This window comes from Fragaria vesca, linkage group LG7 (assembly GCF_000184155.1).
Source record: "Fragaria vesca subsp. vesca linkage group LG7, FraVesHawaii_1.0, whole genome shotgun sequence".
In the NCBI taxonomy this organism is placed as follows: domain Eukaryota; kingdom Viridiplantae; phylum Streptophyta; class Magnoliopsida; order Rosales; family Rosaceae; genus Fragaria; species Fragaria vesca.
Window position 1 is genome coordinate 19,286 of NC_020497.1, and position 16,533 is coordinate 35,818.

A 16,533-nucleotide genomic window follows, 5' to 3' on the forward strand; every position below is an offset into this window, starting at 1 on the left:
GGNGGGGGGGGGTGGGGGAAGAGAGAGAGAGAATCATGAATGCTCCACAAATAAACAATGTAAAAGGACCTGCAAGACATTGGGCAAATTCAGCCTTTGTGCGAGCTGGGTAGCAATGGTAGACTTGCCAACACAAGCAGTTCCACATACGAGAATAACTAATGGCACTCTTTGATGATGAAATCTGAAACAAGAAAAGAATACTTGGGAAATTTGACCATCTATCTTTATTTGTTCGCGGTTTGATAAAAGTAAATAGACTGACCTTGTCATCATCTTGTAACGATTTATGTACTCTTCCCCATAACCCCTTCGTTCCATAAGCTGCAGAAACAGAGAAATACATCACTAAACTGCATTACATTGTTACAGCTGCAAAGTTGATATTACCTTGAAGAGATTAGCTTCCAAATCAGATTGGGATCTGCAACACAAGAGACACAGAGTGATACCCAACAATGCCGAAATCAAAATAGAAAAAAGAAAAATTAAAGAAAAGGACATACACATCAAGTAGGCTGTTGTCTATAAGCAGCTTCTTGAGCTCCAGAGCGATTTTAATAGCAACATAATTAGGGATCTGAAATCATAATCACCATCTCAAAACCATGAATAGGGATTGATTGGGGTTATTGAGAAGAGAGAGAAAAGGATAGAACCTTAGTGACGGTTAACATTCGGCTGAGGAGAAACCTGGAGAGGACGTAGTAGTGATCGGCGTTATCACCGAGCCAGACCTTGACCTTGACAAAGTCGTATTTCGAGGAAGTGTTGCGAGAAGAGAACCTGAAAGAGAAGTCTTCTTCTTCTTCTTTGATCACTTGCTGCTTGTCTTTCCTCATCTCCCTCCTCTCTCCACTTCCACTTCCCTCGTCAACACTCATGGACTCCTCACCTAACCAACATATACACCTTTTCCACTTGATCAACAACCAAAACTACATCATTTCCAAACAAACAAAACACCAAACAAAAACAGTTTTTCTTCTTTCCCCAATCGACAACTCTTTTTCTCAAACGTGTAAGAGAATCAGTCGTTGTGTTGTGTCATGTGTGCATAATGTCTATTTAGATACGTAGAGTTTTGTTGATTTCATGTTTATCAGATTGAATAATATAGTACATGTTGTCTACTATCTTATAAATGTTGATTGTAGATTCAAGTGGATGTAGTATTCGATGGCATGGTGTATCACTATAAATGTTGTGTTCTTGGGTGTATGTTTACGTTTTATCGTGTTTCTACATAGCCTACGAGTTTATACAGAAACAATTAGCTCGTTACGATAGGTCTTGTTGCACTACTAACAGGCTTATGCGTGAAGGTCAGCCTTAGTATCTAGTATGTAGGCCCAAGCCATTAAGTGGCATACCATGACCTGTCCAAGTGCTCTTTATCACCGGGTCATCACCAAGACACTACATCGGCTCTGACTGACGCAATCTCCAGAGTAATTTAGCCATGTCGACCAGAGTCTCACCATGTTAGAAAATATTAGACTTTAACACTCACTGCATTATATTAAGATAAATACAAATGATTTGGCTAAATACAAATAACAAAAAATATATGACTGTTGATAGTAGATATTAGGGCTGGAACCGGTACGGTTACCGGGATTTTTTGGCCAAACCTCCTACCGAGCCGACTCTCGACGGGTGAAATTTTGATACCACTACAGGCCGACCAAGTTCGTATCTCGGTAGCGGTATGGTTGGGCCTCTACCGAAGCTTATTGGGCCTCCGGCCTCCGAATCTGCCACTTTTTTTAAATAAAAACAAAAGCTCAGACCAAAAAAAATCCACAACAACTATTTTTTGAATCATTCAAACACTGCAGAACCCTGTAATGTTTCAAAAATAAGCAACACAGTGATTCAAAGTTCAAAAAATGTATAAACCAAACATTTTGCTGTGTCTCACACTTAAATTCCAAACCAAGTAACAAAATTACAAAATGCAAATCCACAAACTCAGTATAATTGTATAAGTGTCTCACAAGAAATAAAAGCAATAAGGCACAGACCATTGAAACCAACCTACATTCCTAGAATCCTAGTCCAAGACATATGCAATTCTGCATTTAGTGTCTTACAAGCCACAAACCAACTTAAGTACTTAACATTAGTACACACTACACAAGTACACAACTTCAAATCAACGGTCTTAAATAGTCCTAATTCCTAAACACTAAACAGTCATGCACACCTGCTGCTAACATGTCATACACCAAATCTCAACCATAAAATCCTAAAACCAAACAAAATTTCAATAATCAATATGAGTATATGACACTGAATTAGACAATCAGTAACTCACAAGTCACAACTACAATCCAAAATTCCAAATAGACTCACACAGTCACACCTTATAGTTTACAATGACATAAAGACCAAAACCCAATAGCAATGCACTAAAGACCAAAACCTGAAACAAATGCACAAGCAGTCAAGCACAACTCACAAGTCACAACTCTAAAATCAATAAAGTTTGAAATATAAATTAAAGTCTGAAATAGTTTAAACTGAAATAGACAAATAGTAAAGACTTAAAGAGTTTAAAGTCTTAACAAAAAAATAACTAAAACATCATGACATATATGTTAACCCTGGATTCCAAACACATTGTTGGCCAGCCTGGCCTGCTGCTACACATTGGTTTGCCCAGAGCTTCCAGTAAGCTCTGTTGGGGTTGATGATGCCTCCTGTCCTTGATTGAAACTGTTTTCTGCAACTAAATTCAATTTACCCCATCAAACTTAAGGGCTAAAACCAGTTACGTTTTGTTTTAATTACGTTGGTCCTTATACTCCGAAACAATATCATCTAAGTCCAAAATTTAAATTTTTATCTAAAAAAACCGAGTTTGATCATTCAAAAATGACATGATTGACATATTTTCATCGTTAGAATATTTATTTACTTTTTTGTAGATTAAAAAACTCAAACGTGAATCCTCTTTCTAGGTTTTCGAAAGTCAGCAAATGACGTTATTTTCGAGAGGTGATTCTGCATTGCGCCGGTAGTAAGTTGAGCCGCGGTGGGCCATGCTGACGTGGCTCGCATATGTCCACAAATTTTGAGTTTGAAGGGCAGGGGAGTAACTTCACAGTTACCATCCGTCAAGAGTTAAGTGTCAGAGGCATGGTGGATAAGGACCACGCTCACTTTCCAGGGCGTGAGGAACACATCCAACGTGAACTAACCCGAGTTAGGGATGTGAGAGTGGGAGGACGTTACTGAGTGAGGCACTGAGGCATGAGGCAACCCTAAAAGGAGAAACAGAGCTGCTGGTATCGAGGAGCCGAAGAGCAAGGAGAGATGTGGAAGCACATAGCGAGGCATAGTGTGGCGAATTCATTCAGTGGCTCTTCCTTCTCCTCCGAGATAGTCGGACTCACCGGCCGCACTCTCGGGTAACATCGCTCAGGAGTGCCGCCGCGGACCTACGACGTTTTGTACCGCTGGGTTCTCAACAAGCACTCCTCAACACACACATACAGCTCTTGCTAGGGCACTGAGCTTTCTGAAGAGCCTGCTGATGGCAATGGTTTTGTTGCTGCTTAGTTTGTAACCCAATGATAAGAAATGAACTAAGAGATTTGGATTGTGATTTGGGCACCATGAATAGACTGGGGTTCAATTAATAACCCGTTTATTGTGTACTGAAATTGTAGATTCTTCATTCTCGGTGTCGATTCCTGCACCATGGCGTGAATCGCTGTCGCTGCCAAGGCAAAACTGGCCATTCGGTTTGTCCCTCGTTATGTTCTCTGCCTCATTACATTGTACAATGTATTTGGTGTTGTTTATTCCTTTTGTTTTTCGTGTTTGTTTGAATTGTAGGAGTTGTTCCATTGTTTTCTATTACAAATGGCTCGGCTCCTTCTCCGGACATAGGGAAGGATGTGTCTGGTTTCTCTGTAGCGGGAGAGAGCCCAAAGCCATGCTGTAGTGGGTGTTTGGGCAAAGATACAATTGCAAAGGCCGCTGTGAAAGTTGGCCCTTCTGTTGTCAGTATATCTCTTCAACAGGGTAATGTCTACATTTTCATTGTTCTTTTTGAAGTTTTGGCAGTATTATTTTGATGTAGTTGTGTTATCTGGAAATTAATAGTAGTGTTGGCTTGTCGACTTTGATTGTTGTAGGTATGTATGGTGTTGGTGTTGGGAACGGTATAGGCTCTGGAACTATAATTGATGAGGATGGCATGATCCTAACGTGTGCACATGCTGTGGTTGATTTTCATGGGCTGAGAGCTTCATCAAAGGGGAAGGTCAGACACCATTTGCAGTTTCAATTGAATGCATAGATGGTCCTAGCATTCCTCATATATATTGGAAAACAGGTTTAATTACATACAAACTGTGTTAGTACATTGTTGCGTATGCTGTTAATATGTTTCTAAAATTTGTTATTTGGTAATAGATCGTAATCGTTATTAATCTGTTATTAGTCTCCCACAGTTGATAAGTCAGTGTACTTGTTTCAGGTTGGTGTAACTTTGCAAGATGGTCGGACATTTGAGGGTACTGTGGTGAATGTGGATCTCCAGTCTGATGTTGCTATAGTAAAGATCAATTCTAAAACTCCCCTTCCATCAGCGAAATTGGGCACCTCAAGTGGACTCCAACCTGGGGATTGGGTGATAGCAGTTGGCTGTCCACTTTCGCTTTAGAATACCGTCACATCTGGTATTGTAAGGTAAGACCAATAGTGAGTGATATAGACTTCATTTGCTTTTACCCGTTATACAATAAACGTCTTAGTACACGTACAAATGCATGCTAAATATGTCTAAATGAAGCTTTAATTTCCTTGACTTTGTATTGTATCATGTTCGTCATCTATGAATTCACATTTTTGTGAATGGTTGCTGTAGACTGTAGAGCAAGCCAGCATGGGGTAAAACTGACTGTTGCGGGACTGTGTGGGAAAAATTTAACGAATCCTTTTGACATTTTCTCTTTCCTTTAAATATAGTTGTGTCAACCGCAAAAGTAGTGATTTGGGGCTTGGTGGACTGCGGAGGGAGTACTTACAGACCGATTGCGCTATTAACCCGGTATATCTCTCTCCCTCTCTGCATGTGTTTCCTTATTTAAAGTTGTGAATTGAGGAGGATGTCTGTCCAAACTTGGGGTTCTTCTATGTGTGCTTATAGTATTGGATTTATCTACATGAGTGATGCAGGGGAATTCTGGGGGACCTCTAGTAAATATGGATGGAGAAGTTATTGGTGTTAATATCATGAAAGTACTTGCTGCCGATAGATTGAGTTTTGCTGTACCAATTGACTCAATTGCCAAAATAATGGAGCACTTTAAGAAAAATGGGTACGTCTTGTTTCAGTGGTATAAGAGTAACTGGCATTAGGTCATATACACCTCTTTAATTATTTGGATGACATGTTTGGCAGGAGGGTTGTTCGGCCTTGGCTTGGACTGAAGATGATTGACCTAAACGATATGATAATTTCTCAGCTCAAAGAAAGAGATAGTTCATTCCCAAGTATAAAAAGAGGGATTCTCGTACCTATGGTATGTATTCTAGTTGTTTCTTCATTGTTGTTTATTATTACGAGAGGAAAAGTACCTAGGATTGAATTCGTGCTTGAACTCGAACTCGGTTGAATGACATAATGCGTGTTAGGTTGTTCAGTATTCAAGCCATGAATACTTTGTGTTGTAACTGCTGAATATTGTTCATCTAGGTAACTCCTGGGTCACCTGCTGAGCGTGCTGGGTTTCGTCCTGGTGATGTTGTTAAATTTGATGGAAAGCCTGTTGCAAGCATCATAGAGGTATTGGAACTTCTGAATCCTTATTCTATAATCAAAGCCATGAACTTGGGTCTTTTATTAATAAAACAAGTTGTGAACTTCTTTGGGTGAATACTAGTGGGAGAATGTGCAAATGGCAGCAGTTTTTTGCTGAATGAGTTAATAGTAGTTGCGTATTAAGAATACTTCATGTATCTAAAGTCCTCATTGCCTAACCTTACAAGAGCAGCTTAATACACAATAAGGGATGCAGTAAAATGTGGAAACCAAAAGGATACTAAAATAACTTGTTATAAACTGGATGGCATAAGGTTGTGGATTTGGATCCTGAGAAACTAAAGCTTCTCCTGTTCTGTCTTCCCCGTTAGTAATCTCGTAGCTAGTAGTATATATATGATACTGTATTATGGAGGTTTATATGATTGATGAATTTGTGACAGGTCACTGAAATAATGGGAGATAGAGTTGGAGTACCATTGAAGGTGGTCGTGAAGAGGGCGAAAGACGAGATGGTGACTTTGACTGTAATAGCAGAGGAATCCCATACAGATATGTGAATGACAAGCTTTTGACCGTAAAACTCCCTCCCCCCGACAGTCATCTGACGAAAGCTTACATGGGATGTGATTTTAGTGATGGATTCATGTATTGTAACAAAGTCGATTCCTTTACATATACTTCTTAATGAAGAACCAGTTAAACAGTGTAAAAGGAAGAACATCACTTCTACAATCTCTGATGAAACATTAGTGGATATAGGAATCTTCGCAGGGCCGTAGCCTATCAAATGCGGGACAACTTTGCAAAACACACAAATCATGCAAAGCAAATGTTAGATCATCTTAGCAATGTAGTACATCAACTTTCGGGTTTTGGGGTTTGAGATCAAACACCAACAAGCACCCACCATTCACAACAAGCACTACCATTTCAGCTTTCGAATCGAGACTTTGACAGAATTTCCCGCCGACGATGGTTTTGGATGTAAAGCCCATCTAAACTCATCCATGAAAAAAAGTTAAAATTTAAAAGTTAAAACCGACTAATTTTTGTTTTGTAACCCCAATAATATCTCTCAAAAAAAAACCCAATAATAGGAAGACAACAGCAGAGTGTTGTCCTCACCAAAAAAGGCGGGGGTTTTAAGAACGGGCACGGCACGTCTACTCACGGGCTGCAAAGCATGGGCATGGCACGAGCACGGCACGTTTAAAAACCGCCCGGTACGGCCCAAGCCCGTTAACAGCCCGGCCCGGCCCAAGCACAGTATTCTAATAGGTCAGGCTGGACCTAGATAAATGAGCCCATGGGCCCGGCCCGAGCAAGATAATTTGAGCCCCATGACCCGGCCCGCTATAAAATATAATTTTTTTTCCATTTCTAATATGAAGATAACATATTTATAAATAATAAACTTAGTTTTGAGTGTGAACAATAAACTTATATACTAATAATTATTTATTTGAATATGAATTTAGATTCTCTTAGACTCGTAAGAAATTTTTGCCTAAAAATTTATTAATTATGAACAATAAGCATTTATCACTTATTTCTTTAGTTGTTGACAAAGAAAAAAATAATTGATAGATTGTGTGAATTAGTTTTGGTTTGTAATCGTATCATGTATAATTAAAAGTTGAGATTATGAGAATAGAAGTGGTGGTATAGGACATTCACCTCGACTATTTTCAATTTTTGACACGAAATGGGCTCGACACGACCCGTTCATGGGCCCAGGCCGGCCCGGCCTGAGCACGGCCCACCACGTTATGAGTCGGGCTGGACCTTATATTTGAGTAAATGGGCCGGCCCAACCCGAGCCCGTTAAGAAGTGGCCCGTCGTGGACCGGCCCAAGCACGGCTTAAAACCCGATTAGGCGGCCGGGCAGGCCCAACCCGGCCCGTTTGCCACCTCTAGCACTGAGTAGTTTAGTTTGCCCAACCAAACCAACGTCACTCAGATCATCAACTTCCATTTCTATCCAACATGATCTATTCTCTGGTTTTCACTCTAACAGATTGTTCCTCCTTTGAAAATTACCCTTTGGGTTTTAGTATCAAGTAAAAAAATAAAAATATAAAAAAATCCCCAAATTTATTTTCGATAAAATCCATCACATTAGTCATACCCTATGGTCAGGGTGTGACATCGATAGTCTCATGAGGAGATAAAACGGCCATGCTAAAAAATTTACCTATTTTCGTCATTGATTGAGCATCGGTCAACTCAGTCAACCCTAAATTGCTAAACACCTATCAAGAGAAACCAAACAGAAAATAAAAGGAAACTCAAATCGAACGGTGTTATAACGAAATACGCGGCATTACGAGTATGTGAGAGTATTCAGGACATATTTCGGACACCCGAGCTATTTGTTACGTTTTTCTATAGTATACGGTGATTGTTTAAGGACATCGAGGATATTTTCTAGTTTTTCATGATGACAAACCACAAATTTTCGGGCCCAGTTGTGATGTGGGCCTCGCCAGTGGTCCGTGACATTTTTCCGACATCGGAGCTATATTCTATGCATTTTTAAAGTTCTGATATGGTGGAAAAAAAGTAAAACTAATGCGTCAAGTGGGTTAAATCTCATTATGATTTTTTTTATTTAGAAATCTTGCGAAAATTGTAAGAAATAGCTTGGGTGTTTGAAAAATTCCGCGAAAATTAGTGCGCACTCAGGGTGATGCGCTCTTTCTACCCATGTAAAAATTTTGAGAAAATAATATATGCGTGACGGGACTGCTCTTAGGGAGGAAGAAGGGTGCATGGGGTTGACCGGCTTGACCAACATCGAAACGACGGCGGATGGGATGTATTCTTTACCAAGTGCCTCTTACCACTCCGTAGTGACATTAGTGATGTCAAATTCAACGTTTTTTCATTTTAACACATTTTATTAAATTAAATCCTAGTATGCCTACTAATATTGTTTAACTTTGTTACTTGGTTATGTGGTCAACAACACATTATACAACAACAAAGTGGAGGAAACATATTTTGGCTAATCACATTGATGATGTCAAATTTAACGTTTTTGCAATTTAGTACGTTTTATTCAATAAATTCATAGTATGACTACTAGTTGACCGAGTGGATCGAGACTCAAATGTTATCGAAAATTGATGAATTTTTGTCTATAGCCATATTTAAATACACTGATCACATCGGACAATCTAAATTTTTTTTTTTTTAAATTTTAGTCATTGAAATCATGTGTCTACTAAAACGGTATAATTTATATAATATGATTTATGCAAGTGTACACCTTTGTGAAACAACTATATCTTGCTAACAAAATTTTGAAAAATCATCCGTAGGATGTGATAGGTATAGTGAAATACGATTATGGCAGAAAAATCACATATTTTCGATAACGTTTTGACTCCGATCAGGGCGATCAACCATATTTACGTTTATTCTTCCCTATCCTTAGCCCTATCGTCGAGAGGTTAAATTCTCCAAATTTTTAAATAGGCTGCTACATCTTATCTATGTGAGAGTGTGTGTGTGTTTGCGCGTGCACGTGAAATAATCGATCAAAATAAGTCAAGAAGGGGTGGGTAACAACGTTTTCGTGTAATAAGTGATGTTAGTTTAAGGTTGACCTAGTGGATCGAGACTTAAACGTTTTAATAAAAAAATATATATTTTCGATAATGTTTTTACTCCGATCAAGACGGTCAACCCTATTTACGCTTATTCTTCCCTATGGGGAGCCCTATCGTCGAGAGGTTACATTCTTCAAATTTTTAGATAGGCTGCTACATCTCATCTATGTGAGAGTGTGTGCGAATTAATCGACAAAATTAAGTCAAGAAAGGGTGGGTAATAGCGTTTTTGTGTAACAAGTGACGTTGGTTAGATAATATGAAGCATTCAAAGCTAGAATCCTGGCCTGCATGAGTGGTAAAACGAGCAAACAAATATATTGGTTAGATAATACAACATGGCAGCCGTTTTAGGTCGTGGCCTGCACTTAAAACTCTTGACATACCAGAAACAGAAATAACAAATTCCTAATACCAAAACATCAGAAACTCAGCCTGCATCACACATGATACGCAAAGGAAGGAAAAAAAACAAAAGATGCCCGCAGTATTGGGTCACATACTCAATAATAGGAGATGGAAGAGAAAAAAGATGAAGACACGATGAAAAAGCAGCAAGTAGAACCAAGTCACACGACAAACAAGAGAAACAAAAACACTGGTTTGCATTTCCAATATTGCGTACAAGGAACAATGAAATAAGCTTGTCATATATACAATATACAGAGAAAAAAAATGTTCTGAAGCCAATTTGAAAAGCATGAAACACAGGTGCCACTAAAAACATCAGCTAAAGGAGAGTGATGGACAGATATACAACTAACAAATCAAAGTACCAAACATAAGAGCATCGGATACTCGGTTTTGCATCACCCACAACTTCTGGAAGGGGAATCCAAGTAACTCGTCACTTGCCCAAAAGTGTGCACGAAAAACCATGTACAGCATTAACAGAAAAGGATACAATAAGACTAATGTAAATATATTCAGTCTCGAAACCAGAAAAACATAGAATCAAAGTTTTGTTTTACTAAAGAGATACAAGAAAATGCATCACAGCAAGAAAATTCTCAAACTTAAGAGCATCAGAAACTCAGATTGACATCCACAGTAAAGTCTTGGGAACCCAAAAATCTTCACATGCCCAATATCTAGAAAGGCAACAATTGTACAACTGCATTTACAAACAAAAATTAAAGAAAACTAACAGAAAAACTATGTAAGAACTATTTGTAAAATTTTCAAAAGGAATCGACATAAAGGATAGCAAATTAACCCAAAGAAAACATACACAAAGGGGACATTTCAGTACCACAAGAAACACATCAGAAAACTCGAGCTTTCATCTTTCAAGATGTCTTGAAGGGGAATCCAAGTAAACTCATCATTTGCATAATTATATGAAGGCACAAGCAACAATCGACCAAACAATACCAAAATAATCACCAATCCATTGTAAGCTAACACAAAAATGAAGAAACAAACCTGATCAGGTTGAGCAACATCAGAAAATATGACATCAACCATGCCGACAAGCATACGGTATTTCGCTGGATGCCTAGCATCTTCAATAATTGGTATAACATTAGTTCTCTTCTTCGCCATGTTTACAAAGTCTCTACCACTTCTATGTGAAAACTCAACAGCATATACACATCCGGTCTACAAAAATAACAGCAGATATAAGAAGCTACTCTCAATTAAAACAATCAAATAACTTCCAAAAGAAGGTTCACTAACAGGGCCAACAAGGTCTGAAACATGTGAGACTGGTACCGGAAGCAGCCCCCAGGTAGAGAACCCTGGCACCAGGTTTCTTCATCAAATAAAACAAACATCATTAGACTGATAAAAAAATATATCAACAACCGTGAATATCGAACAGAATGCCACTAAATCAAGGAATCAAAACTCACAATCCATATCTCATCAACACCACCAAGTATAGCAGCAGCCCACTTGGAACGTAAAGGGTTCCAAATCCCGTACTCGACTTTAGTTCCATCCTCATTCTGAAACAGGCAAAAATGTACTTCAATTTAACAAACACAATAAAGAACCACACGAAATAAAATAAAAAATACAGCATACATCATGCACAAACAAGTACATTAAACAGCAGAGGAGCAAACTACCTGAACAGAAATCCTCTTCTCATTGTAGACGGCTTCTCCGGGGACCATGTTCCTGGTCACAAGAGCATCCTCTTTACCCTTAGCAAGGAAAACCCCAGCATGTCTATGGGGCTCAAGGACAACCTTGGTCCCACCCTTCATTCCTCCACGGCCCCTGCCTCTTCCACGGTCACCACCACGGCAGCGGTCACCTCCTCGGCCTCCACTTGGCTTAAACCCACTACTTCTCACCAAAACCACCGCCTCCACCCCGGCCACCTCTTCCTCCTCCATCACTCCTTCCACCTCTGAACCCACCAGATTCACCACAACCTACACATAAGAACCCACAAATCAATAAACACAAGCAAACCCAGAAACTATTACATGCTTCATTAGTGAATAATTAATTAAACATCACAAAAGTGGGTTCAATATGAACTTTCATATACAAAGGGTTTTGGGTTTTGGAAATACTAAACTGGGTACAAGCATTTGAGCACGAAACCAATTTACAGAGCTAAGAAACTGATGGGTTTTCTTAGAGTAAACAGAGGCGGAGCAACAAGAGAGATGAATAAGAAGATAAGTGATTACCTCGAGGAGCTAGACGCTTCACTGGACTCGTGCTTAACCCTCTCTCACAGCCACAAAGCTTATCGTCGCTGCTCGCTCGACCCAGACGCGATGGGCGAAGGCGAAGAGGATACTGAATGAGTGGGAATCGGTTTATTACTGCCGACTTTCACTAACGTCCCTAACTCTCTCTAACCTATCCACTTTAGAGCATCGCTTTTGCGTTAAATTTTAATTAAATTAACGAAAAATATCATTTTGGCTAGAGAATTTTGAGATGCGTCTATATCAATGCTTTCTATTTTAGTTAGTATTAAATTAATATTATTTTATAAATAAAGATTAAATAGTTTATATGTATTTATATACCACATTAAATAACTTAAAAGAAATATATTAAATTATAGAGAATCACATCTCACTACCTACGCTAGCTATATTTAGCTAGCGAGATAGCTAAAAATTAAAATAGTTAAATATTGGCTAGTCTGTTGGAGCTCCTAAAATACCCAAAAAGCTAACACACGTTCTCTAAAATAGCTAAAAAGCTAAAATAGAGTCTGATAAAGATGCTCTTAACCATGGTTGCCCGAACGTGTTTCCCACTCGCTACCAACTCGCCCAGCCGATAAGATTCTTGCCTCTGACACTTGTGGACCCCTTTTGCTTTCTGTTAACAGAAGTTTTCAGCCCAGCTTGAGCGCAGCGCAATGCAGAATAGCTCATTTTTAAATCAATATTAAAATTTTGGACTTGGTTGAACTTGGTTGAGAGTACAAAATAAAAAATCATGGACCAAACTGATTTTAACCCTAAAATTCAAAGGGTTAAACTGAATTTAATCCTTAATTTCTTCTAGTTCTTATCGTTGCGTTCTTTGATCTTTCATCAGAAAGGACAGAAAAATTCTGATGCCACTTAGACTTCCAAATCATATCCACCTAGTAAGCCAAATATTGTAAACCCTGAGCATCCGTCTGATCAACTCAAAATCTGAGGCTCCATCCGGCTTTACACCTCCAATCTTTTGGGGGAGCACAAACGGTCAAGATAAGAAACAAGCATTAGTGACATTAACCAAATAGCAAAAATATACAACTTTGTAGTTCAAGGACAGGCCACACAAGAAACTCTGAGGTCAACGAAGAGAATAGAAACAATATGCTTCAGTAGGTTAAATAACTACAGCAGAAAACTAGCAAATTCATCGACAACTTCATCGACGCCTATTCCTGGCGTAGCTTGGAGATGCTGTTCCTTGTGTGCCTCTATAGTTTCTACTGGGAGAATCCAGTGACCCCCTAAAGGAAGCATAAGCGCGTTTGGCTGATTCTGGTGCTGAGTCCAATGGAATTGACTCAACAAAGCATGCTGTATTGATGTGAGTCCTCTCAAGCTCTGCTTGAAGTAACTCAGAGCTATACTGCTGGGCATGAGCCTGAAGCATTTAACAAACTAATTGAGTTAGCAAATGTATAAATAAACTCAGCCCACAATTTATAACCAAGGTCATACAGGAAGGTTCTTATGTATACCAAGCTCATAGTGTCATTCATGCTTACGCATTTGTGCACTAACCATCAACAATGACTATTGTAATCAAAAACATCGCATTATTGACTAAACTGTTCAAAGTACTGTTAGATTTAAAGCATTCTATGCAAAGAGTTTTTAACAAGATAGTCTTCTTACAATCAGATCATCTGGTGACATAGTCATCCCTGGCGGTTTATCATCTGTAACTGCATCTTCACTCCCACGCGTCGCTCGCCGGTTGTGCCCTGGATTCTCCACATTTTCAGTCACAGTTTCAGTTGCTTTATTCAGAAGCAGACCTTGTAAAGACTTCAGAGCCTCTCTTGCATCAGGTGTAAAATATGGATTTAAAATCGTCTCGAAATATTCAAGCTGCATTATATACACCAAAAGAGAATGCCTTAGAAACTAGGTTGCAGTAGATCTTTCCATATGTAAGCTAGATGAAGATCCTGTCGAATTGGGTGTATATAGAACAAAAACTTACTTTTTCAGAGGATGCAATAAAACAAGAGTCCCAAGAAATGGAGTAACTGCCATTATAATCAGTTCACCCTACATCAACCTAGTACAAGGTTTCTACTAACAAAGATACAACACTAACTTTTACCTCAAGCATGAGCTGGCAGAAACCATTCGCGTCAAGGGACCTAAGCTCTTTTGTACTGTTTTCGTGGACCAGGCTGATAAAAGTATCAATCAGACCTTCTACAAGAATGCCAAGTGTCCTGTCCAGAAGAGGCTTAGCCCCAGAAAAAACCTGCAAGGAAACATAACCAAATGAAGGATAGGAACATATATACAGCTTACCATGTTACCATGGAATATTGCCTGAGAGTGCTGTTAACTTGGGATCTAAACTAAGATAAAATGTAAAAAAGTGCACAAGTATTAAAGATAAATACTAGGTTTCCACAAGTGCTGAAAAGACTAATATTCAAGATAAATACTAGGTTTCCACAAGTACCTCTGCATGTACAGCTACCAAAGTGTGCAGCAACTCAACAGCAGCATCACGTACACCCTGAAAGACACGTCATATAATAAGACTCCTAACAGCATAACAATGCTCGTTAAATAGCTATAGAATAAATATTACAGGTACCAATGACAAGTTCATTGATTTCTTACTTTTACAGCAGGTGCTGCTCCCCATTGAACACCAGAATCTAAGAAATAGTTCGAAGCAGCTGTTCTAATCAAATTCGCCTGTGCAACAGAACTGTTTTAGATCATGCAAAGTTTCACACAAGGGACCAAAGAAAAGTAGGGCACATCTTGAATTCATATAAACTTAAAATCTGTGAACAATTATTATAATCAAAGACCGGGTGATCTGACTGCTTAGTTATTTTTCTTTTTCTTTGTCTGGATCTTTTGGTCCCACTGTATCCGGGAAAAAAAAAAGGGGGTGATCTATTCTTTCTAAAGGGAGAGCATGATCAACAAAGAAATGGTATACTAATGTAATTAAGGAGATTGTACCCAATCCTATAGGCTAGAGAAGAAAAATATATGACCTGTGTTCCACTTAACCATCCAAAGTTCAAACTGGTAAGTATAGACATGAAGGCGTCAATTCCATGAGATAATTTTCACTTCTGTAACATGGGGCTACGTGGGCCAGTTGGTGCACAAATTTAAGTGTTTTATCACTCCAATAGTCCAATACCTTGACTAGAAATTAATATAAAATATAATTCTTTTTCATTTCCATTTTCCCCTGTCTGCTCTACTCTCACTCCAAATCATAGACCAGCGACACCACACCCACTGCATATTTGTTGAAAAGAACCAGCTTTTTATTGAGACAAAAAGCAAAGAACAAGGAGGCGAACAAGGAGTCCGCTGAAAAAGATAAGAGGGCAGCTAGGACTAAAAGCATAGCAGCTCGTCTTTAGAACTAAAGCTAAACATAGAGATTAAACTACAGCTGTTTCCCGGAACTAGACTATCTCCCACAGATCTTCCCTCTCCACCCGACTATAGGTTTCAAATAGTCTTCTATTTCTTTCCATCCACACCACCCAGACTACCGCTAGCACCCCACAACCCCAAAGAATTCTGGCTTTATCCCCTTTACCAAAAGATGAAGGATTTTCTTTGAACAAGTCATTCCTGTATGATGGGGTTGTCCAGACCATTTTTGCCTCCATAAATAACTTCTTCCATAAGAAATTAACAACTTCACAATGCACAAAGACATGATCAACACTTTCACTTGAGCTTCGCACAAAATGCACCAATGAGGGGAAAAACAACAACCTGGTCTTCTCCTTTGAAGATACACCACACCCCCTGCCATATTTCAACCACCCTCTCTTTATTATATGAAATCGATTCTTTTCTTTACAAACATCAACATCAACATCACCATTGCACTATAGCGTGAAGCATAGGAGGAAAGATTGATTCCGATAAGGCCAGAACGGATCCGGTATCTGTTACAAAATCTCCAAATCAGAATATAAAAGAAGGGTCCCAATATTCCAAGTTGGCCTAGGAACCTCATGACAAGGTTTGTAGATGCTTGTGCCAAACACAACACCCCTTGCAATCTTGCAAGGCCATGAGTGGTGGCCCCAACAGTTATGCAGTTGTAACTTTGTGTTCACTATATTTATTTCTTAGATAAGTCGAGGAGTCTCGAAAACAAAAGCTAATACCTAGTATTTGCAATATTTTGTTTCATTCATTTCCTCAGACAGAAAACAAAGATGAATGCAAGATAACTGAAATGTATTTAGGCACTATTTCAGGTATTACACTCACTCAATTTCTTCAAAAACAGACAACCAAGTTATCAACCCATACCTTGCTGAAAACCATACCAGTAATAAAAAAAATAGAACACCAATCCTAGCACCCATATATCTATTTGACAAAGGAAAGATTCAACATAGTGGCATGTAAATGACATGGGTGTGGCTTCTTCTTGACTCAAGTTTGTCCAATCTAGAGCCCCCCCCC

General features: G+C 38.9%; 2 protein-coding genes and 2 pseudogenes across 4 annotated transcripts in view; 1 reads left to right on the forward strand and 3 right to left on the reverse strand.

Moving 5' to 3' along the window:
- Positions 1-1,041, reverse strand: part of LOC101310447 — a 9,028-nt gene extending 7,987 nt beyond the window's left edge. The window contains exons 1-5 of the mRNA XM_004306371.1: positions 660-1,041; positions 507-580; positions 391-424; positions 266-324; positions 70-184 (exon numbers count right to left, since the gene is read on the reverse strand). Coding sequence (XP_004306419.1) covers positions 70-184; positions 266-324; positions 391-424; positions 507-580; positions 660-884 — 507 coding nt within the window. The 5' untranslated portion in view covers positions 885-1,041. The remainder of the gene's footprint in view (positions 1-69; positions 185-265; positions 325-390; positions 425-506; positions 581-659) is intronic.
- Positions 1,042-3,066: 2,025 nt separating this feature from the next.
- On the forward strand, positions 3,067-6,644 carry LOC101294705 (annotated as a pseudogene). Its single transcript, XR_185319.1, has 10 exons — positions 3,067-3,196; positions 3,678-3,752; positions 3,847-4,035; positions 4,149-4,276; positions 4,493-4,704; positions 4,984-5,065; positions 5,194-5,336; positions 5,420-5,540; positions 5,714-5,803; positions 6,223-6,644. The product of XR_185319.1 is annotated as a putative protease Do-like 14-like (transcript).
- A 2,956-nt stretch (positions 6,645-9,600) lies between these two features.
- On the reverse strand, positions 9,601-12,753 carry LOC101294990 (annotated as a pseudogene). Its single transcript, XR_185320.1, has 7 exons — positions 12,669-12,753; positions 12,049-12,186; positions 11,473-11,784; positions 11,254-11,349; positions 11,078-11,153; positions 10,823-10,999; positions 9,601-9,684 (listed from the first exon to the last, which is right to left on the reverse strand). The product of XR_185320.1 is annotated as a probable mediator of RNA polymerase II transcription subunit 36b-like (transcript).
- Positions 12,754-12,950: 197 nt separating this feature from the next.
- Positions 12,951-16,533, reverse strand: part of LOC101310735 (exocyst complex component 2-like) — an 18,924-nt gene continuing 15,341 nt past the window's right edge. The window contains exons 17-21 of the mRNA XM_004306372.1: positions 14,695-14,772; positions 14,531-14,587; positions 14,174-14,323; positions 13,720-13,935; positions 12,951-13,465 (exon numbers count right to left, since the gene is read on the reverse strand). Of these exons, the coding sequence (XP_004306420.1) occupies positions 13,244-13,465; positions 13,720-13,935; positions 14,174-14,323; positions 14,531-14,587; positions 14,695-14,772 (723 nt within the window). The 3' untranslated portion in view covers positions 12,951-13,243. The remainder of the gene's footprint in view (positions 13,466-13,719; positions 13,936-14,173; positions 14,324-14,530; positions 14,588-14,694; positions 14,773-16,533) is intronic.